This window comes from Rhea americana, unplaced genomic scaffold, assembly GCF_003343005.1.
Source record: "Rhea americana isolate MKP2758 unplaced genomic scaffold, rheAme1 scaffold_91, whole genome shotgun sequence".
Classification (NCBI taxonomy): domain Eukaryota; kingdom Metazoa; phylum Chordata; class Aves; order Rheiformes; family Rheidae; genus Rhea; species Rhea americana.
Genome location: NW_028187100.1, coordinates 3,615,275 through 3,639,379, shown reverse-complemented (window position 1 = coordinate 3,639,379; position 24,105 = coordinate 3,615,275). Strand labels below are relative to the sequence as shown.

At 37.8% G+C, this 24,105-nt stretch overlaps 1 protein-coding gene across 1 annotated transcript in view; it reads right to left on the bottom strand.

The window, feature by feature from the left end:
- Nucleotides 1–24,105, bottom strand: part of ATXN10 (ataxin 10) — a 63,557-nt gene that overhangs the window by 13,280 nt on the left and 26,172 nt on the right. Inside the window, exons 5-7 of the mRNA XM_085324425.1 lie at nt 23,202–23,366; nt 10,129–10,209; nt 507–672 (exon numbers count right to left, since the gene is read on the bottom strand). Of these exons, the coding sequence (XP_085180551.1) occupies nt 507–672; nt 10,129–10,209; nt 23,202–23,366 (412 nt within the window). The remainder of the gene's footprint in view (nt 1–506; nt 673–10,128; nt 10,210–23,201; nt 23,367–24,105) is intronic.

Here is a 24,105-nt window from a genome sequence, read left to right as displayed (position 1 = left end):
TCCATTTTGTAATAAAAAAAAAGAGTTTTGAAATGCTAGGGAAAAAAATTACTAGATTTAGTTTTATTTCAAACTAATTTAAAGAAAAAAAATCAGAGGTGCTGTTCTCTTTCCATACATACAAAAATTTATAAAGTTTGGATTCATAGTTGAATAAAATTATTTCATACAGTAAAATAATCATAGAAGTGAGCCCCTAGTAGAAGCACAATAAAATCCCAAAATATCYGACAACTTCAACTTTTCTTTTATTTTAAATTTAAGTTTTGAGATATTTTACATGGTAGATGAATTTTTACCTYGACTGAATCCTCTGACATCCTCAAATTCTCAAAATCTCATCTCCAAATCCTTGCCTATTGTCTTACAAATTTACCAGTGAACACTGCCAGTGCTTTACCAATATAAAGGAAACCTTAAAACATAAATTTTGTGATTTTATATACTAGCAGCAATGCAGAATCATCACTTCAGACTTCAGCACTATAATGTTTTATCAGTTGTACCTCATTTTTGTTATCTGCTTCAGAAGTTAACTTGAGCACAGCTTGACACTTCTCCTGGAAACAGCCTGCAAGGAAGTCAGCAAGTCTCAAGAACACAATCATTTCTTCATTGGTAACAGGGTTCTTCTCACTTATTTTTGCCATTATCAGCTCTAACAAAGTAACTCTAGAATTAGAAAACAATTTGTTAACCAAATTCACTAAGCCATATAAAGTTAACAGTAGAATATGCAGATATGGTTGTTACAAAAATGATACAAACGATTAGAATTTATTAACAAATTTGATATTAAAAAAATTCTTAAAAAGCACTGACGATCAGTTCCTGTTCACCATGTATGCTAGTTTATTTCTGCACAGCATTAAATTCAATTCAGCATACAATTAATACAATCYAGTCAGTGAAATTCCTATTTTTCCACAAGTCTATTTCCATTTCTAAATTTTTATGTCCTAACATAAAATTACAGGGACTGCATATGCTTATGTCTAAAATTTCCACTGAAACAGCTTTTAAAAGCTGTTGTTAAATTCAAGAAAATAAACTATTTGACAGCTTCTGTTTGAAAACACTATCTTTTCACAGCCCTTGCCTTACATGTAGTCTTTCACTAACTCTACTTTCCAACCTAAAACAATTCTGATCAGAACCAGGAGAAAAAAAAATTGTTATTTATGCTCAGTTCTATGCAGCTCTTTCATAACTGCTGCTAGATAGACTATAATAAATTCAAGTTAATTATCCATTTTCCTACTGAGTGTTATTCAGTGTATTAAACTAACCACTAAGAGGATACATAAAGAAGTTCCTCTATAAAATGTCCCTGAGACATTTATTTTAACAGCTTTAATGTTGTTTTATTTCTGATATTCCTTCATGTTGTTAYGGTAAACTCTCAACAGAGTATTTTGAGGAAACAGAACATTAACATGGCAGTGGCCCTACTACAGCTTCCCTGTTAAATTTCAGCAAAGAAGAGAACACAGATTAGTGAGGTTACACTGTAATTCTTTCAACCTGAAAAAGCTCTTTTTCTTGAATGAATCCAAGAGCAGGCTCAGAGTTTTCTTAACTAAAATATTTGTAATTCCATTGCAAAATATTTGCAACRGAAGGACTGACATTTAAACATATGAAGCAGTTCATTTTTTTTTTTTAATTTACCAAGCAAGCTGTCACAAGKGAAGAAAAATGTCTTTTTCTGCAGAAAAAGCATGATCACTGCTTTATTAACCTCAAAACCCCCACCTATATTAATAAAGTAGAGTTACTCAGTTCTTGCTAAACTAACTTACATACCATTAATATAGCTGAATTAAACAATTATCTGAATGAACACAAAAAGCCTTTTCAACACGACAGCACAGAAATGTAGTCAATATATTTGAGAAAAGGACTCGTGAGAAAACATTGTCAAACACTGCTAACCCCTCTTACAGGCTTTACTTTTGTATGTGATGAAGCACCAAAACAAAACACTCATGTTTGTTCTACAGGTTAAAGTAGGGTWCTGTATACTTGCTCATCTACAAACTACCAGAGGTAGGTTACCCAGCATCCCAGACTGTATGAATGTTTTCGGATTTGGCATACTATGTTAAAATCAGGCAGAGTGCATAGATGTGCAATCCATATTCAAGACGGAAATTCTTGTCGAGTTTAAACCTTTTCAGGTATTCTCAGCTAAGAAAACAGTCTGCTCACAGATTCCAAAACAGTATCATCGCCTGCGTAACAGAAATTCAATCAGATGTACCTGAACTAATAATCCAAATACACAGAAAATTATTGCCAATAAGGAAACAGCTTCCTAACCCCTTTTTGCATTACTCTTCCTCTAGTAATATAATGATGTGCCTTCTTGCATAATCATAATCCCTCCAAAGAAATAGAAGTGACTTGAAAACACCACCTGTATGTAATTCCTTTCGAAGATTCCCRTTCTCTTTGAGCATTCAAGTGCTAAAACTGTTTCTGAGTTTTCTTCTAGGCACAGTCATTCAGGACATGCCCATCCTTCCACTGAATTTCAAGCAAGTCTTGCCACTTAGCCAAGAGTTTCCTGAGAGCAACACTTTTTGTTCTAGTGTGAGCTCCCTTACATTCCCTGCTTCTATTGTTTCTGTCAGTCCTCCTCCAAGACTCCCTACAATCTTTCCAAGTTATTTTGCTCAAACAAGCTCTCATTTGCAGATTTAGTTTTCATCTCACAACATTTCTTCAGCCTGTCAAATATGACAACCGTTTGTGCCAGTTTCAGTATGTCTTGTTATGAATTTTCATAACTTTCAGTTCAATATCTGATACTTTTGTGTAATGTCTGAAGACTGGGTTTTTTTCTAGCCTTCTATCTTCTTCACAGTATTTATGAGGTTTAAACAAAGATTGTCTGTTGGTCATTTACCATCCCCCAGAATCAACAGATATTTACATTAAGGCTGCTATAGCTTTAGAGCTCTTAGAAAAAATGCCTCACATCTAGGTAGAGTTAAAACACAGCTGTTGTGTTGGAAAACACTCTTTACTAGGATCCACTGTGTGAAGGTATGTTCAAGAAGAAAGCCCTGCTATTTTTGGTAGTAAATTGAAGACATTTTTCTTCCTACTTTCTGACTCTTCTATTTGCATATATATCTGCTGACATGTGGCATGCCAATAAAATTCTTTTTGCCTAAACCAGGTGTAGCCTACACTCAGTGCTCCCTCCCTCCTAATAAGCCTCTGATTACTATGACTGTCTTCCTACTTTCTCACCTTGAATACTCCCTCTGCCCTGATCTTGGGTAGATGTGATGGCCTCCACAGGAAATCCCATCATTTTTCATTGCTTTGCCATGTAATATTTGAAAGGAGGGTTCATTGAGACAAGAGATATGCCCTAAGTTTATTTCCTACTCTACTGGTCTTTCACCTCTAAATTTGCTTTCCCGCAGGGTTGTGCTCTAATCTCTTCCAGTTGAGTGTGTTCTGTCTTTACTACATTTCAGTTATCTGATCTTCTCAGATTCACCCAAAAGATTCCGATTGTATCCAGTTATGAAAGGTTTTCTGACAGCTTGCTCTGTGACCCTGTCACCACCTCTCAGAGTAGATGTTCAGATCATTTTGTTGGTTTAGTTCTTACAACTGTCTACAGGTACCAACTGGCTGGTTTCTTACTCAAGTACTATCAGTTGTTTCTAGAAGCCAGTGTTTCATAAAGATCCACCCACTATGCTCTGACTAAAAAATTATCATTATATTCATGGAGGAATATAATCCAGTTCTCCTTCAGCTATTTAACCTCTGAAAGCATTACAAAGAATACAAACCCGCCACAATATTGACACCAACAGCAATGCAGCTGAACCTAAGCAGGAAGCTGTGCCAATTATTCTGTCTGAGTGTCCATATCACTACTGGTGATTCTGCCAATGGCTCATCATTCACTGAGAACACTTTACATGAAATAACCATATCTGTAAGTAAATAGTTGAGCATCCTAAAAAAAAAAAAAAAAAGCCCTCAAGCATTTCAGTTCTGTATTTCCGTTGCTGTTACAGAATCACAGAATAGGTGAGGTTGGAAGGGACCTCCGGGGATCATCTAGTTCAACACCCTCTGCTCAAGCAGAGTCACTTACAGCATGGTAGACAGGGTTGCATCCAGGCGGGCTTTGAATATCTCCAGAGAAGGAGACTCCACAACCTCTCTGGGGCAACCTGTTCCAGGGCTCTGTCACTCTCACAGTGAAGAAATCACCTCTCATGTTCAGGCGGAACTTCCTGTGGTTCAGCTTTTGCCCAGTGCCTCTTGTCCTGTCACATGGGAAAACTGAAAAGAGCATGTCCCCATCCCCTTGACACCCTCCCTTCAGGTACTTGTACGTGTTGATAAGATCCCCTCCCAGTCTTCTCTTCCCTAGGCTAAACAGATCCAGCTCTCACAGCTGTTCCTCATAGGGCAGATACTCCATCTCTCTGATCATCTTTGTAGCCCTATGCTGGACTCTCTGCAGTAGCTACATGTCTCTCTTGTACTGGGCAGCCCAGACCTGGACACAGAACTCCACATGAGGCCTCAACAGGGCTGCAGGCAACACTCCTCCTAATGCTCCCCAGGATACCATTGGCCTCCTTGGCCACAAGGACACATTGCTGGCTCACAGTCAACCTGTTGTCCACCAGCACTCCCAGGTCTTCCTCTGCAGAGCTGTTCTCCAGAAGGTCAGCCCCCAGCTTGTACTGGTGCCTAGGGTTATTTTTCCCTAGGTGCAGGACTCTGCACTCCCCCTTGCTGAACCTCAGGAGCTTCCTCTCCACCCAGCTCTCCAGCCTGTCCAGGTCTCTCTGAATGGTAGCACAGCCCTCAGGTGTGTCAGCCACTCCTCCCAGCTTGGTATCTTCAGCAAACTTGCTGAGGAGGCACTCTGTCCCTTCATCCAGGTCACTGATGAAAAAGTTGAACAGGATGGGACCTAGTATTGAGCCAGGGGCCTCCAACTGGACTCCATGCCACTGATGATGACCCTCTGAGCTCTGCCTTACAGCCAGTTCTCAATCCACCTCACTCTCCACTCGTCTGACCCACACTTCTTGAGCTTCTCTAGGAGGATGTTATGGGAGACAGTGTCAAAAGCCTTGCTGAAGTCAAGGAATACAATGTCCACTGCTCTCCCCTCATCTACCCAGCCAGACATTCCATCACAGGCGGCCATCAGACTGGTTAAGCAGGATTTCCCCTTGGTGAATCCACGCTGGCTACTCGTGATCACCTTCTTTTCCTTCACATGCTTGGAGATGACACCTAGGATGAGCTGTTCCATTCCTTTTCCAGGGATGGAGGTGAGGTTGCCTGGCCTATGGTTGCCTGGAGTCCTCCTCCTTGCCCTTCTTGAAGACTGGAGTGACATTGGCTTTCTTCCAGTCCTCAGGCACCTCTCCAGTTCTCTAGCACCTTTCAAAGATGCTGGAGTGTCGTTTGGCAACAACATCCGCCAGCTCCCTCAGTACCCGTGGGTGCATCCCATCAGGGCCCATGGATTTGTGGATGTCTAGCCTGCCCTGAAGATCTCTAGTCCTATCCTCCTCAACCAAAGGAAACTCTTCCCTTCTCCAAACTTTATCCCTTGCCTCYAGGCTRCRGGATTCATGAGGGCTGTGCTTAGCAGTGAAGACTGAAGCAAAGAAGGCATTCAGTAATTCTGCCTTCTCTGTATTCTTCATCACCTTCATATTAATGAAAGCGAGTATTCCTTTTTAGGAGGGACAACACAAATGTACATATTTTGAAGACTTAACAATTAGACTATCAAGGCATTAACTTACGTTGTCCATTCTAAAGGCTAACATGAATTAAAGCAAAATAAGGTTTTTTAAAATACTTCTGCCAAATACTTGTGCACATGTGCACATCTCACATCTAGCAAAGAATTCAAGTATCTTTACAATCTCTTGGCTCAATACCATAGCCTTATGTTTCTGTAATAATCACCTGCAGAAAAACAGCAAGCATTGTCACATCATCATACACTTTTCAGAGCCAAAATACTATTAAAAAAGCTTATCATATTTTCACAGTACTTACATCAGGCCATCTGCAAACTCAGACATGCAACAGCAAAACACTTAAATTTGATTAGGAAATGAAAGAAAGAAATGTCCAGAAGTCAGGAGTTTGCCTTTTAATTGAAGGTTTATGTCCCATATTCACTTCTACAACAAGAAGGGCTACTTCTTGGCACACACTATGTCCACAATATCACAAACACACTAGATTTCAATTACAGGAAATACTTTAAATAGTGCAAATACTGCGGTTATGCAACTGCATATACTTTGGTTATCTAAGGTAACTGCCAGTTTGCTTTTTTTTTTTTTTTGTTTAAGAAGTCACCACTAACGTACGTATTAACAAAGTTTCTCAGAATAGTTCACTACTTTTCAGTGAATAAATTTAAAATAAGTGTGCCTGATACAGAACACTGTAACAGTTACCATTTATTCATGAGCTCAAGCTGCCTTGCCCAGACACCACAACACCTCATCTGTCCTTTCTTCATTCATATGACTAGGTCAGCCTTATTGGATGCCCAGTGTGGCACTCCTGCAGTGAAGRCTTCTTGTCTCATTTTGAAACAATGAATTCTCTATGCTTTTGTTTACACGGTCACTCCCTGCTCCCCTCACCTCCCCAAGAATAGTCAGCATGTTTTTCTCTAAATTTGATTTGTCTTTGTATGTATCTCAGAGGAACGCATTTTTAAATATGTTTAAAAGTTATATATAAGATGCTATTGCTAGGTGTTCTTCTATAGCTCAGATGCTAAAGGACTATTTCAACAACATATACTTCAGTATGTTTGATAGTAAATTAAGTAGTAGCAAATTCATAATAAACTGAACTGTGACTATCTCTTTGGAAAACATAGAATCACAGAATGGGTAAGGTTGGAAGAGACCTCTGGAGATCATCTAGTCTTCTCTTCTCCAGGCTAAACAGATCCAGCTCTCACAGCCGTTCCTCATAGGGCAGATACTCCATCTCTCTGATCATCTTTGTAGCCCTACGCTGGACTCTCTGCAGAAGCTCCATGTATCTCTTGTACTGGACAGTCCAGAACGGGACGCATTACTCGAGAAGAGGCCTCACCAGGGCTGAGTAGAGGGGCAGGATCACCTCCCTCGACCTSCTGGCAACACTCCTCCTAATGCTCCCCAGGATACCATTGGCCTYCYTGGCCACAAGGRCACATTGCTGGCTCAYRGTCAACYTGTYRTCCACCAGCACTCCCAGGTCYTYCTCTGCAGAGCTGYTCTCCAGMAGGTCAGCCCCCAGCTTGTACTGGTGCCTAGGGTTATTTTTCCCTAGGTGCAGGACTCTGCACTCCCCCTTGCTGAACCTCAGGAGCTTCCTCTCCACCCAGCTCTCCAGCCTGTCCAGGTCTCTCTGAATGGTAGCACAGCCCTCAGGTGTGTCAGCCACTCCTCCCAGCTTGGTATCTTCAGCAAACTTGCTGAGGAGGCACTCTGTCCCTTCATCCAGGTCACTGATGAAAAAGTTGAACAGGATGGGACCTAGTATTGAGCCAGGGGCCTCCAACTGGACTCCATGCCACTGATGATGACCCTCTGAGCTCTGCCTTACAGCCAGTTCTCAATCCACCTCACTCTCCACTCGTCTGACCCACACTTCTTGAGCTTCTCTAGGAGGATGTTATGGGAGACAGTGTCAAAAGCCTTGCTGAAGTCAAGGAATACAATGTCCACTGCTCTCCCCTCATCTACCCAGCCAGACATTCCATCACAGGTGGCCATCAGACTGGTTAAGCAGGATTTCTCCTTGGTGAATCCATGCTGGCTACTCRTGATCACCTTTTCCTTCACATGCTTGGAGATGACATCCAGGATAAGCTGTTCTATTCCCTTTCCGGGAATGGAGGTGAGGTTGCCTGGCCTATGGTTGCCTGGAGTCGTCCTCCTTGCCCTTCTTGAAGATTGGGGTGACATTGGCTTTCTTCCAGTCCTCAGGCACCTCTCCAGTTCTCTAGCACCTTTCAAAGATGCTGGAGTGTCGCTTGGCAACAACATCCGCCAGCTCCCTCAGTACCCGTGGGTGCATCCCATCAGGGCCCATGGATTTGTGGCTCACCCATTCAAGCTTACCCAGAAGATCTCTAGTCCTCAACCAAAGGAAACTCTTCCCTTCTCCAGACTTTATCCCTTGCCTCCAGGCTGCAGGATTCATGAGGGCTGTGCTTAGCAGTGAAGACTGAAGCAAAGAAAGCATTCAGCAATTCTGCCTTCTCTGTATCCCTTGTCACCAGGGCCCCTGCCCCATTTGGTAGCAGGCCCACACTTTCCCTAGTCCTCCTCTTGCTGCTGATGTATTTGAAGAAGCCCTTCCTGTTGTCCTTGACATCCCTTGCAAGACTCAATTCCAACTGGGCCTTAGCCTTCCTCATCGCATCTCTACATACTCTGACAGCATTCCTATAATTCTCCCAGGTAACCTGTCCCCTCTTCCACATTCTGTGTATTTTCTTCTGACTGAATTTGGCCAATAGCTCCTTGCTCACTCATGCAGGTCTCCTGCCCCTTTTGCTGCACTTCTAACTCATAGGGATGCACCAYTCTTGATCTTGGAGGAAGTGATGTTTGAATATTAGCCAGCTCTCCTGGACCCACCTTCCTTCTAGGGCCTTAACCCATGAGATTCCTCCAAGTAGGTCTCTGAAGAGCCCAAAGTCTACTCAACACAGTTAACTTTGAGTTGTAAAACCCCTGCAATTGGTAAATTTGGTGAATATCCTGTGACTAACCATCCAGCATGAACATCCATACGCCTACACAAAATGCCTTTCAGCCAAAGTAGCACCACACCCTAAGTAGCATGGTACACGCAAGGAAAGCCATCTGAGACCTTTCTAGAAACTGTTTATATGTACAAAGTTATCCATTGTTCTAAGAACAAATTATTAACTTAACACAGTCCTGGCCATTCTAAATGGGAATTAAGAGGGGAGGGAAGGAAAGGGGGAAAATCATGACTTCCCCTGAAAGTAAGAAACCTAGCTCATTCCTTTAATATAGTCTTTCCAAGTAACTATCTGGTTACAGAACCCATATTTCTACAAACAGTAAGGACACAGCTCATACTCCCTCCCACTTGATCAGCATGAACAAAGGAGAATTTTTTTTTCCTCTTTGTCATTCCTATCCCTTTCTTTACATCCTATACTTACATATTAACTGTATTTTACCTACCATTTTCCAACCGATCATATTCCTTCTTTACCTGCCATTCCTTTTGTTTCTTTATAATCTCCAGTCAGTACCTGAGCAACCTTTTCTAATAACACTGCGGTTTTAGTCACAGAAAGAAGAGCACAAACAAAAAATATGACAAGAGACAGCTTTGTTTACTGCTTTGTTTCTACCTGCAAAATCTGTAGACAGGAACTTTCCAAGTGTTTGTTATTCTAACTTAAAATAAACTTTATCTTTCCCCATTCTTTATTAAAGCAATTGTAAATGAGTATTTTTTTCTACTATAACAATGGCCATTTTCCATCAATTCAGCACACTTTTATCCAAATACTTGAAGGACAGTTAGTTACTCTCTTTCTAGATTGAAGAGGTTTTTTTAACATTTAGAATTTTTTTAATAAAGGAAATACTAAAAGTGATCATAGTCATCTTCACATCTACATTTTTTAGCTTCTGCTAACCAGTGTTAGGTAGACATCCAGCTTTAGTAAAGTTAGTATATCAGGCTTCCTTATAATTTCTTGTAATTATACCAGCGGTATTGAACAGCTGAGTACATTTCAAATACAGCTGTAAAACACTGCAGGGTGTGGTGCTCTTCTGAAATCAAGGCACAGGCATGATTTTTTTTTTTTTTGAAGTATTTCTTTATTGAGCAATGGCGCCAACCTGGATTCTGCAACCCTACATAAATCACTGCCAGTTGTGGCTAAGCTGTAATGTTAACCAACCAATTTAAAACCATTACTGACATAGAAACATGTATTTAGAGATTTTGTGCCAACTATGAAACCACACAGTTTTTCAATCATGTGAACAGGATACTCTATATGGAATGCTAAATACTAAAAGCCACATTGGTTTTTGGGGTTACCTTTCTTGATTGCTCAGTTTGGCATAGAGCGCTTCTACCAACTCTGGACATTTCAGCAAATGGTCTGTAACAATCAAGAACCTAAAGTGAAAGAGAGAAAGAGAAAAATGAATTACTAGTTCTATAAAGAAAACATTGTTTACATTTACTCTACCAGGTGCTGATTATTTTTACTTGTAGATAGTCATGTAATACATGTCTAGCCCTATTTGCTAAGTAATACAACTTACCACAAACTAATTACACATTGTTCTCCTGGTATTTTCCCTATTACAGCAATGGGCATTTCCTATCAAGCATACTTTTATTCAAATGAAGGAAAGCTAGTTAAAGTTTTTCGCTGGTTACAGAAAAGGCACACAACCATTCAAATAATAAATGGTCAGTCCAACTCTTCATATATCTCAGCAAAAGCCAAAATACAAGTTTGAAAAATGTAGACTGTTTTTGAGCCCAACGAAGAATCAAAGGAAGTGCCCAAACAATTTTTCCTTTCAAAAGAGTTTCTAACAAGCAGCAGAGCTTTGTCAGATGCCCAGCAGCAAAATAATCCTAAGCTACCAAAACCACTCCTTTTGTGTAACAAGGATCTCAGCCTATGTCACATTCTAACTTCTGAATACTGTCAAAGCAGCACCTCGCAGTTATGATCTACTCTTGTGGCAACGCCAATGTTTATATTAATCATCTTCACGAGCATCATTCATAGCAGTCAATAAGAAATGTTAGTCATCTAATTTCAATCCAGCCATGTAGTCTCAGCTTTACAAAAAAACTAAACAGAAAAATCCCACACTAAACAGAGTAAATATTTTTGCTTCAAATTACATTTCTAGAAGTAATAACTGTTAAATATACAAGTAAACATATGAAACTGTGCATTTTTAATCAGTATCTATATCCAGTAAATGTAAAATCACTAAGACTCAAAGCTCAGAACGTCCTCTGAGTGGATGAAGCTACTGAAGTAAGATAAAAATTCTATTTTTAATATTCCCTCCACAGCCTCCCTGCTTTCTGCTTTGCTGATAGGCTATTATTTGTGTATCCATAGTCTATCACATAGCTGGCAGGAAGATCAGGTAGAAGTCTTCCAGTCGTAACAGAGTATTTTTTGGACAAATAGTCAATAACAATTGAGGAAACAGAAGAACAAGAGGTCAAACAGATTAACACTTACTGTGTTTCTAATGCTAACTGTGGACTTATTAAGCATCTGGTCCACTTACTATAAACTAGACTTTAAGGAAGAAAAACAAAAGTAGTGCTGTACTTTTTTAAAAAGACTACTTTTTTAAAAAGACTGTACTGTAATGTACATTCAAGAGAAAAAACAGTACAGTCACAGGCAATCATCAACTTAAAAGTGGCATTCTGATCAGCACAGAGTTGATTCACACGTTTCTCAATGGGAAATTTAACCTACAGACTTCCCCATAGCCAACCGCACAACTGTACTCCAATCTGACCAGTGCAGGCTGACATAACAGAATTTCATCAAGCCACCAGTACGGTAGTCACTGGGAACGCTTCCACAATTCCCAAGCCAATGATTCATGGCATAAGAACTCTCGACAGTTAAATCATCAGAATGATGACAATAATTGATTTTATTTTTTAAGAATTTGAGCAGAAGCAAAAGGCAACTGGAGCTGCAAGAGAAGAAAGCATAATAATCACAACTATGCAAAACACAGGAGTATTCAGCACAACAATATATAAATTTCTGCTGCCAATGAAGTACAGTAAAATTGCATTTAAAGAAAAAAGACCTACAGTCTTTTTTTCAGATTTATAAATTTTGCAGTTGGAACGATAATTTTAATTTTCACAATTAATATTATTGTGGGGCTATTTTCTTGACTACTGGCCTTACAGTTAAAAAACAAACCAATAATTATCTCAAAAGATAAAATGCTGCTAACTGCATACAAGAGATTGTTTTTGTAAAGCAGAACAACTGCATTTAGTCATCACTTGGGTCTATACTCCTGTGTTCAAACACATCCTTATAGACTAGAATTATACTGTCTGAGAAGTCTGGAGCATTTCAGATTAGCATTTCCACTCATAAAGTACATCTACTTCCTTTTATCATTTTAATCTCAAGATACGATGCAATACATCAGAAACTCCTACTTCTGCATTTAAGATTCACTTTTTCCTTATTTTCTTCCTATATTGTTGCACCATAATGAATAGAACACCAACACATTTTAAAAGAGCATCACCAAGAAATGTCAACAGAAGAGACATATAGTGGACCTAAAGTACTTTTAACTCCAGCTACCATGACCAGAAATTTTGGTGGCAGTTAACCAAGAGTGAGGCAAACTAGAAGTAGTATCTTCAGTCCTCAGCTCTCCTGTTTTTCATTTGGAGTGGGGGAGAATAAGAGAAGAAGTAAGACTATCCACAAGTTTGAAATAATAATAAAAAAAAAAGATATTTGGTTTTGGATTACTGACTGAATATGGCATTTCAGATACACACAAAAGACTTTGGTAAGAGATTTAAACTCTGTTTGGAGGCCAAGAGCAGAATCACTGGGATAAACTGAGGACCACTGTAATTTAGTGAAGGAAATGGTGAAAATTAAAGTTGTTATGTAAGCATAATACAGTAACAAATGAATAGTGTTAAATATGCCAATTTTCTTGACTTTTAAAAAATTGTTTGGCTAAAATCCTAAAAAAATCAAGTGTTTACACAGCAGATAAATACAGTAGGAGATGTTCAGATCAAAGACTTTATAATAGCACAAGGGCTACATTGTACCAAATGGAACTTGAGAAGCAGCCAAGATGAAATGGTATAAGCTACAGTTAGCTCAGTATATTCCAAAATGACCACTAAGCTTGTTCCAATCAAAGCTGGGTGTAAGCAATCAACTTTATCATAAAATGTCATGCTCCGTATTAACTTGATTTGATTCCATTAGCAACTTTAGAGAACAGTGTCCTTGGTCTCTGAAAATGAGGAAAAAACAAAATGTTTCAGTAGAGAAAAGAAAACAAGAAAGTGATTCTGTGTTTTACCAGTAAACTTCTCTTTCAATGTCAAAACAGAAAACATATTCCATCATATATCCTGCAATAATGCAGGTTGAGCCAGAATATTTGTAAGAATGAAACAGCAATTTTTACTGTAGTTTAACAAACTTTTTGAAATGTAACATTCATTCTGGAATGACAAACCATTCAAATTTTGAAGAAAAAAACAAGAAAATTCAGGTTGTAAAGCTTTCAAAGCTATATCTACTAGTCTTTTCAGATGCTACAAAAGCAACATGCCTCATGAGAAACTGTTTTGGAGCAGAGCATGTTTTAAGAGTAAAATAATTTGTTGGTCTTGCAGAAGAATACAAGCACCTTATCAAACCATTTAAAATCCATTTATAGGAATAAAACCATTTAAAAACAAATAAAATATATGTGCTCTCTAGAAATTAGAAAATCCACACTACCCAAAACACCAGCACTTAAGCACTTTTTACTCAAAAGAAATAAAATGTCCACATTTAAGGTTCAATACCAAGGATGAGGCACCACAGCGCTCTAATCTTGAGGTAAGGAAAACACAAAGGGAAAATCCTTAGCTSTTCAGAAAGGATTATGCATAAGGAATGTGAGACTGATTTCAGATTATTTGTAATATTTCTTTGATTCAGAAAATACTGCTGTTCCATGTGATAGCTACATCTGAAAGGTTCTGGAGATGTATTTTTACTTATGCACAGTCAGCATCACTGTTTTTCTGAAGAGATACCATGCAAAATCTTGAAGATTAACAACAATACAACTACTTCCTTCTCTACAAAATGGCACAATTACGAGAGAAATAACAAGATGAATGTGTCAGACTGAGCCTTAAAAGACTGGGGAAACCTGTGCCAATATGCTGCTACTGCAAATAGAAAGTAGAAATTACTCAGATCACTCCATTAAGGAAACTTTTCCAATTGTCAGTACTATTTAAAACCACAGTTGAACTTGGAACCTGCAACTTAACTCCAACTTTCCTGGAATTAAAAATAAATAAATAAACAAACAAACAAACTTTCTGGAGAGTAGAAAGAGAAGAGGCGGGGAAGGGCATCCTAAATTGTCAGAGAGGAAGAGTCAGAAGTTGCCAGCCCAAAACAAAAAAAGGTAACATTTTCTGGTTTCTGCACCACATGCATACCAATTAAGCACCAAGCACTCTACTGAGAAGTTCCATCTTTCCCTTTATATCTGTGCCCATGGGCAAGACTTCTTGCCACAGGAGCACCAGTTTCTGCCCACACTTCTTTCCATAAACCAGTACAAAATAATCAAAGGCAAAAAAAAATGAGGAGGGGGAACACCAATCCTAATCTTTGCAATCATCATTGAACTGTGGTTTCAAGAACAGAAACGATGTTCACAAAACCTTACTTCAAACACCAAACATCTGACCACACTTTTAATATCATTTTTTCCAGAGGCCAAAAGGAATACAACACCTCTTTTTTTAAAATGGAGAATTTTTGTTCCTTGCTCTTCAGGAATCAAAAATGCAACCTGTTTTTCTTTTCATAGCAGTTACACTGTCTCATGCATACACTTGGAAAAAATGATGACACAAGCTATACTCTCATCCCTAATGGAACCACCAAAGTATTTCTAAAATAAACAACTTTTAGAATACACATTGGTTTTGGTTAGGATAAATTATAATGTAATTTTGTACTACTTTTTCCTAATTATTTTACAAAACACATATGTTTGCAGGTTCAATATTCTAAAATAGATTTCATGTGGCATTCTGTGTTGGTTTCTCTTCTAAATACAGTAGCCTCTAAGCTATGTGACACACTTCTCTGCTGTCGATTAATATAAACCCAGAAGGGAGTAGATGTGGACTGAGGGAGGAAGAGGACAAAGAGGAAAGACTCTTTAAAGGTTCCATAATTTTCCAGAGCCTAAGGCATAGTTATCTGCATATTAAAAAAAGAAAAAAAAAAGTTTTTACAGGAAAAAGATAGCACTGGCAAACTTTCTCAAAGTACTGCAAAGATAATACTGACTACTTGTGCTTTCTTCTTTCCTCAGAACTGCAATGAAGGAGTTTGTTACAATGGACTATCCAGATCTTGTTTGTAATCACATGCAATGGAGTGGGAAACATGCTACAATTATTGAGTAGTGTGGTCCAGCTTTGTTTCCTAAAGGAATGATCTATCCACTTCCCAGATAGTATCCTTAAGTAAGCAGTACTGCTGAAAGAAAGAAGCACCGTAAAGAGCTTCTGTAATAAGTATATTTACTTAGATGTTTCAGATATTTTCAACTTAATGTGTCAATGCTTCATGAGAGTAACATCATGGAGGCATCTTGGAAAGATGAAAACATACACAAAATAGATTTTTGTCTCACTAGGGCTTGAAAATAATGCTTATCCCTTTGAATGGAATCAGATGATAGAATATAGAGCGAAAGAAGTAAAACCAAAAGCTGCATTGATCACGCTTCAACAGACAAACCTTCTGCTGTTAGGGAAGAGGGAGGAAGGAATGTGCTGGCCATAAAAGAGAGCAAGAGAACTAAGTAAAACTAAAAGGGGAAAAATAATCACAAGAAAGTAGAAGTAGTTAAGCTTACAGATTTAAAAGTTTTCCATGTCCAAGAAAATACTTCAGAGTGAATTCCAATCCCACAACAGTGGGAGCAGGACAAGCTGTAGGCAGCAGATCATACCCAACCACCTGTCTGCTTTACAGAGTAAGGCCTCAGGACTCCAGATACATAGAACCGGTCACACAAGCACCAGGCTGTATCCGTATGCGTGTTTTCCACCAAAGCTAGCATTTATTCATTCTTAAGCTACTGGCCTATATAGCATGTGCACGTTTCAGACAAAGAACTATGCATTTTCTAGAAAAAAATTGCACAAAGAGCAGTCATGAAGATATGATTATTTAATTAGCATATGCCATAAATCAAACAAGGAAAGGAAAGTTGCTATCTTGTTTCTGCAGAATCAGTGTCTTTTCAAAGACATACTCTTTGAAGTATCCTTTAACATCATAATCCTTGAAATATTCTGAAAGCAGCAAGCTCTGGGCACTCTTTACAAACCCAAATGAAGACCTAAATATTCAGGGCAAGATATATAAGTCTCAACAACTTTCAGTCCTGAAAACTTCTTCTGGTTTCTTCTTTTTCTTTAGAATTTTAGCCAAAGGTTATGAAGCAGAGGAGTATAATTCGAGTCAGGCAATGTTTTGAAGAACTGCAGAGATATATGATCTGCCTGCTCAAATCATTGCTCTTGGGAGCTAGATCAGTACCAACAACCTCAGAAGAGTACCTAGTATTCAAGATCACAAGATTGCTAGCCTGAAACAAGTTAAGGAGCTGTGTTGACTAGAAGTTTAGAGGCCATTTTAAAATGTATTGTCTAATGTATGTTAATTAATACTATTTTAAAATGCCACTCAGTGTCTAATCTCAAAGATTGTAAAGACAGTAATGTTAAACACCCCCCCCCCCCCAAAAAAAAAAAAAAAATCCCAAAACACACACTTTGGAGCCATCTAGAGCATCAAGCTTCTGAAAGAGAGAAATAGGAGGTATCAGTTCTTAAATCACAAGAATCTAAGTGGGTAAATTACAATCGGCAACTTCATGATTTCAGAGATAGAAGCGTTTTTGAAGCTTAGAAGTAACCACAAGTTTAACGAAATGAGCCTCCAGACCATTCGAAATGGATAAACAGGTATGATTACAGAAGGAACGAATATAAAATTTGACCAGGGCATTCCTTTCAGAACTCATTTCCTTCACAAATTTATTAATTATTTCTTAACTCATAACACATTACAAGAAACACTTGTCATCATTCACTAAGATGCACTTAGCTGTGCATCATGTAATTGTTACCTACTTGTATTTCAAGTTCTGGGGCTATTTTTTTTATGCTGTCTGTTTACAGAGATATTTTTAAAATGCATCAGTGCTTATACTCTCCAAATTTCAGTATGTAAAATAGACCCTCTGTGTTTCAAAAGCTGCTTAGAAAATTGATGGCTCAGCTTTCCACCACTGAATACATTCAGAAATGCTAAACTGATGTCTGTGTTCTCTCTCTAGCAACTCCCTCRCAGGAAGTATAGCAAACTGAATAAAAGAAATATGCAACACTCTGCATACCTCTGCTTCGCTTCTGACAGGAGATACTTGTTTCTAGCTAACATCTCATGATACAAGAAGTAGGCAGAAGTAATAGGAAAACTCCAGAAAGCTATATGCTGCCTTTAAAGGGGCTTCCTCCATTCTCCTTTAAGTGGGAAAGGAATTTGCTGCAGACAGAAAAGGAACTGGAGAAGGTCTGCTACCAACAGCTGCTTCTTAAACAGGATCTCTGAGGAACTCCTTGAAATAATCTCAGATTTCCACTGACAAAGCCTAATCTCTGCAGAATTGCTGCAAGGCTGGAGGGAGAAAGATAAGCAGAAGCCAAAGACATCATGCTTGGAAAGAGGTTCCTCCTGAACTTTCCCTAAGAACTTTTCCAGCTTGGAGACAGAAAACTGGACTCTAAACATGAATGTAGGATCACGAACGGAAGAGGCTGTCAATTCACTATAAAAAGCTTTAAAGATGTGCTTGCCTCTCTATGATGGGTCAAGAGTAGAAAACCCAACATGTACTGGCCTGATGCAGTAGTATGGCTCCCATGGGAGAGACTGTATTTCAGCCAATGGCCTTAAATTCAAGTGTTTGTCCTGGATGTCCTCTCTTTGTCCTAATGGTTCATGGCAGCAACTGCAAAAATAGCTTGAGTATCGTAAGTGTTTATTTGTGGAATTTGTTGGATGCTAACTTAAAGGAAGATTAAGTCATACATTTCAGCGCATGATAAAAAGGAAAGAATAAAATAATGAATACCAGTTTTGCCTATAACCAAAACTCTCCTGGTTATTTTAAGAGAAGATTTCCAATACCTAAAAGCAGCATTCGACAGCCAAGAGGAGCAAACACACAGGGCATGCACTTTCTGTTCAGTGTAATGTGAAACCAGCCACTCAAGCTGAGACATAAGAAGGTAGGGAGGAATTAAGTAATATTTTTAACTTGAAAAGTAGGAACATCTTAAATTCAGTCATTTATGAAACCAGCAAAGAGCATAACCTCTTGAAAGAATAGTTTGTATTTCGGCTCAGCCATGTAATACCGTAACAGCTGCTTAAAAATGGTTGCTGTGCACTGTGGTAGCTGCGGCACAAGGGACCCAAATCTTTACAACAAAGTACTGGCTCCGTTGCAAATACCGCGGCTATGTAAATTCATTTAAGCAATCCTAGTGGTATGTACTAAAGCAAGAGCTGAAGTACAGCTCCAAATTCTCAATGAATTGCTGACAAAATATTTCTTCTACAGTCCGTCCAGAGAGACGTTCAAAAGTTAGCTTTATGAGACAAAAAGACAAAAATCTTTTTATGCACTTTTACCTGGCTATATTTACTGCACATTCTTCTGCATGGGGAAGTAGCTCAGTTTTTGGATAGGGAAAATGTGTTTTAGTAATAAACCAAGCATGAGTCTGACTAAAAAATATCATATGCAATACTGAAAATGGATACTAAAGCAACAACAACAATATACCAGAGACCAAAGTTACAGTAAACACATCTTCAAAGCAATGACCGCATCAGTCTTTCACACATCTAATGGCAGAAAACTGCAATTCCAATATCCATAAACATTTCAGAGATAGATGGCTCTCATGAGGGAATATCTGTTTATTATCAGTATAAGGCACATGAAAACCCATACAATTCCAATACTCATCATAAAGAGACAATATTACTATATATCAGAACCAACACTGACCCAGCCAAGCTTAGCTTTTATCTTTTATCAAAAATATGTTCTGACACACAAGAAAAGAGGATTTGAATTTCATCAGCCAAAATAAATAGCATTCCCCCTACCAAAATAAGAAATCCTGTTTACTGTGCATCTTCTCTGCTCACAGCAAAGCACATGTCAGGAAGCCATTTCAGGACCCAGTCAAATGTAGTCTAAATTACAGCTACCACAGGGTCATTGGGCCCTCAAATTAAGGGAAGTCCAGCTCACTCATGACAGTGTGGAGCAGGCTTCCTCTTCCTGACCACAAGAATGGAGCAGCACTTCAGGCTGGTAAACAGAGAACAGTGAAATATTCTTAACAGCTTCCCAGAGAAAGGAGATGCAATATGGTTGGAAACAGTATATGTGAGTCAAGAGAAGAGTTTACATGCTGGTTTAGCTTCTGCAAGCTTTAAAAACAAAAAAAGACAAAAAGAAATCAAGCCAGAGCATTCAGTGAGGTGACAAGGCATGGGCCAAGGACTGGGACAGCTTCTGCTAACCAGAACAGAAAAGGTCACTAAGCAGCCAGAGAAGCTGCCACACACACATTATTAGGATGGAGGATGCCAGAACTGGTCCATCTGTATGGATGTATTCAGTGTCTTTTAGGACACTGGGCACTAGCCCCTTCAACAGCTCTTCCCATATGCGCAGTGCAAAAGACAGACTCCTTAGCAAAATAACCTGCTTCGAATGAGTGGTTACCCAGAGTTCAAAATCATGTTTTTGTCCATTTAACATTGCCCTGAATGGCAAGCCAGAAAACCCATTACTTTAGGTGATACGTTATGAAGCATACTGTAAACTTGCACTGTTACAAATCTTATTTTGAAAAATTAGGCCTCAGATACATGAGAAGGTTTCCATAAATTAGCAGAACAGTTAATAGAATGAGTATGTTGTGAATGGAAGTTTTACTTTGAATATATTAATCCGCAAAGAAGTATGAATAGGCTATGAATATAGCTCAAAGTGAGGAAAGGCAGACACTTGTATGTCTGAGCCCTCAGATACACCAGATTATTATTAACTGTTCACTAAAAGACCTTTTTTTACCTCAGTGATTGAGGATGCTGAGCTATCGTAACATCACTAAAAAAAAAAGGGGGGGGGGAGCTTTACTTTCATCCAGGATTATCCAGGATTGTATCTGTCTGCACTCACCTCAATAGAAGAACTAGTAGTAATAAAGGAAATAGGCTTCAAGACCAGCACCTCAGGACCATCCTTATCACAACCCATACTCTAATACTTTAGAAAATAAAGAAAAACATTTGGGCCAGAAGGTTTGGCTGAGTGCACTTCAGGTGTACTACTCAATCACTCTTTGATAGTAGGTGCTTTACAAATGTGAACTTGATTTAAAAAAAAAGAAAACGAAATAAGAATCCAAGATACAAGCTGCAAGCACCTCTGAAAATGCAGTCAGTTATTTATAAGATTAAATGGACATCCTCTTTTAATTAAAGCTAAAACAGGAATGACTTCTTGCCTAAGAAACACACGCAGAGTTAATGCTGCCAAGACAGCAGAAGAAATCTTGGTAATTTGCAAAAATCATACATTGCAAAAATCTTTAAAATGATTGTTCTACTTGAAATAAGACTACTAAATTGCTAAGCTCTCCCTAACATTTAACTGTGCAGAACTACAGTATCTAGTAGAATTCCACAAGATGCATCTACAGTCTAAGATCAGAACATTGCATTAATTTAATAATCACTTTTTGAAAAAAACAAAAAAACAAAAAAACATGCATATAATCAAACCTTCTCTGGAAAATAAGACTTTGTTTAAACTAGTGTTAAGAAAGGTACATACTAGCAGATTTCCAAGGAAAATATGGAGATAAACTTTTTCAACTATCAACCTAGGTTTTTCTTTTAAAACATTTTCACTCTTTTTTTTTTTTTTTTTTTTTTTTAAGCTCCCTCCTCTCCCTTAACAAACAGGACAAAGATACTACACATACTCAAATGTATGACTATTGCAGCCTCATTCAGGATGGAAAAAAACACCACAACATCTCTAATATGAAGAAAGAATAATTTTGACAATTAAGTCACCCTCAGCTATGACATTTCCTCCCCCCCCCCCAATAAGAACAGATAAAAGTGAGGCACAACCAGAGAATAAACATGTTCCTTCAAATGGACAAAATAAAAAATAGAATATTACAAGAAGAAATTAAATGAAGATCAAGAAACGGAGGAAAATCAGTACAAGATGAATCAAGCAAAAAGAGGCTAAAACTACAAATGGAAAAAGAGGTTCCTTTCTGTCAAGCAGTTCTGTTTCCTCCTTCCAGTCAAGCTAATGCTATTCAAGTATCAATACTTGACATATCAATACTTGACATATTGACACTGTTGCAATGCACTTTTTGGTTTGTACTTTCCATTTGTGAATGTATTTCATGTGCACTGACTCTAAAAGCAGTGCCAACATTACTGAAAGATTACCATTTATAATTCAGATTCAAGAAGACTGTATAAAAYGCCAAGTACCTTATGCTACAAACTCATGGTTTTTTTTCACTTGGGAAAACTGTTAAAGAGCTTTGAGACTAAACTAGCCAACATTAAAATACTATGAAAGAAAAACAAATTTATTATCTTCTAAGTGCCTCCATGGTATTCCAATGCTTTTTATACATTCACTGTATGAAAACCTTAGTATTTTGAAGGAAATTAAGGGGTAAGCATTCTGAAATTGCCTTATGGTGGGCCTACAGTTAATCTTTCCTACCTACCTCTTTCCCTCATCGTGGTCCTAAATAAAAGTTTGCCCCTTCTTAATTTCAAGGCTACTCTGAAGAAAAACTATTTACTACTCCTCCCTGTATCAAACATGCATAGATGAGGTAAGGCAAAGACAGACATTTTCCTTACAAAGTCAACAGAATACACTTCAGATTACAAAAATTAGGAAAATGAGTAGCTCAGAGTTTATTTTGATTCTGCATTTATTCCGCAATTATCTCTAAAATATAAATTTAATAGCATGAAAACCTTTTCCATCCTTCCCTGGCTCCTATATATTATTCAAAATACATTTAAGCATATTTTCAATACATAAAGAAAATAAAGGATAATCAGTGCAATTATCTGAAAAGAAAATATTTCTCATATATGTTTATACTGACTGAAGCCAAAGTTAAAAACTCAGTTTCTCACTTTAGAAATAGTAATCTGATTATCTGATCCTGAAATTTCACATTTGCTTTCTAAAAACTATATATGTCCTGAATAAATTGACCTCGTTATGAAAAAAACCTACCCAAAAACAAATTTTAAGTAAAAATCAAAACAAAAGCAAGCTATTAAATGACATTTGCAATTCATTCAATCATCTTAGGTCTGTTTGGAAGACTTCTGAAATAGCTAGTGAAACCCTCACAAGTCTTCCTAATTAAGTTATGAATTTAAATACGACCTTCAGAAGAAAGCTACAAAAACATATAAACAGACTTCTGTTTTCACTGTCCTTTCCTTTCCCCCTCTCTCGAATGCCTCATATGCAAATGGAAGTGAATTATTAAGTGTATCCTTGCGGTAGCAGGAGAGATTTCTCAAAAGTATAATTGACAACAATGCTTACAAGAACGGCCATTAGCAAAAATAAAAGCTCAGTGGAATAAAACCACTCATAGGTACTCAAACTAAGAAAACAAAACTTTCCAGATTCACAAACATAACATTTGCTCTGCTTCTGTGTAAAAACGATTGCTCGTTGCATGAAGACAACACATACGTAAAAATCCAAAACACCCTGCATGCAGTACTCGAGCATTAGTTGTACGAATCTTCACAGTATGCCACAACAGGCAAAATCTGTAAGACTATTTTCTGCCTTCGTCTTCCTTCAAAAATCTTCACAAGCCAATATACAAGTATAATTAATCTACATTACAGAGTCTGTTCCTTTAACAAAATAAGGTTGTGATTTTAAAATTTCTGTCTATATCTTCCACAAAAGTGTGGTGTTATTTTATGTCTTATTTACAGAACTCAAAATGGAGTCAGTAAAAGTATTATGAAAATAATCTGTATTCCAAATTAATAACTTCTAAATAGATCTTCATTTATTACTTACCAGTATCACAAATTTAGATCTTTAATAGAGAATCACACCAGAAAAACAATTATTTAACACTGAAAAAAAAAAAAAAACAAATCTAAAGATACGTACGACCACTCAGTCTCCAATTCCTGTTTGTAGATCTGCAGAACACGGAGAGGTACAGTCAAGTTCCCAGGATCCAGCAGTTCTCTCACTCTCTCTGAATTAAGACAGGTGAATAAAACCATACAACAATAGCCAACAATTTTTTCATCACTGTAAGTAAGGCAGGTCCTTCAAAAGAAAACAGTTAAAAGCATGAGTTAAAACTGAAAATGGAACAAAGTAATAAGTGACAGTGCATTGAGTTGTTTTGATCTGCTGGCTTTTAGGGAACCCTGAATAAATCGTTGCTTGAGAGACACAGAAGAAGTCACTAAAAAGAAAAAAAAAAAAACTACTTTCCAAAGATCATTGGAATTAGTTCAAGTTATACTAATTTTAATTATCTGCTCTTATTACCAGGAGATAAGAACTTTATACCAATGAGTAGGCTCCAAAAATCTGCTCTCACATGAATATGATGTACAGACTTCGTTACTAGATCACTATGAAAAATTTAGCCAAATGCACCACTAATATTGTCAGGTGTCTACACAAAATAGATTATACAATATTTCATTGCACATACGTCATCAATCTCCAAAATGAAGTTTTGGTGCAGTTAGGATGTGGGCACAGGGATTGAAAGATGTAAAGCTTAAGTCACCTTTGTACATTCCATCTGATCCCAAATATCAACAGTTTTGCACAGCAACAATGTGAATAAAGGAAAAGTTATGTTCTTGGAAATGATCAGAGTATAACTGGTTGAAAACATCTCTGAAATCTGAAATAAGGCTTACATTTGGAGTTCAGCATTTAAAACAGAACTTTCTTCCAGTCTCTGTTAAACGAAATCAATCTACTGTACAGTTTAGAACAAGCAGGTTTTTAAAGGTCCTGACCCTTGTGGTTGACTAACAAAAAAAAA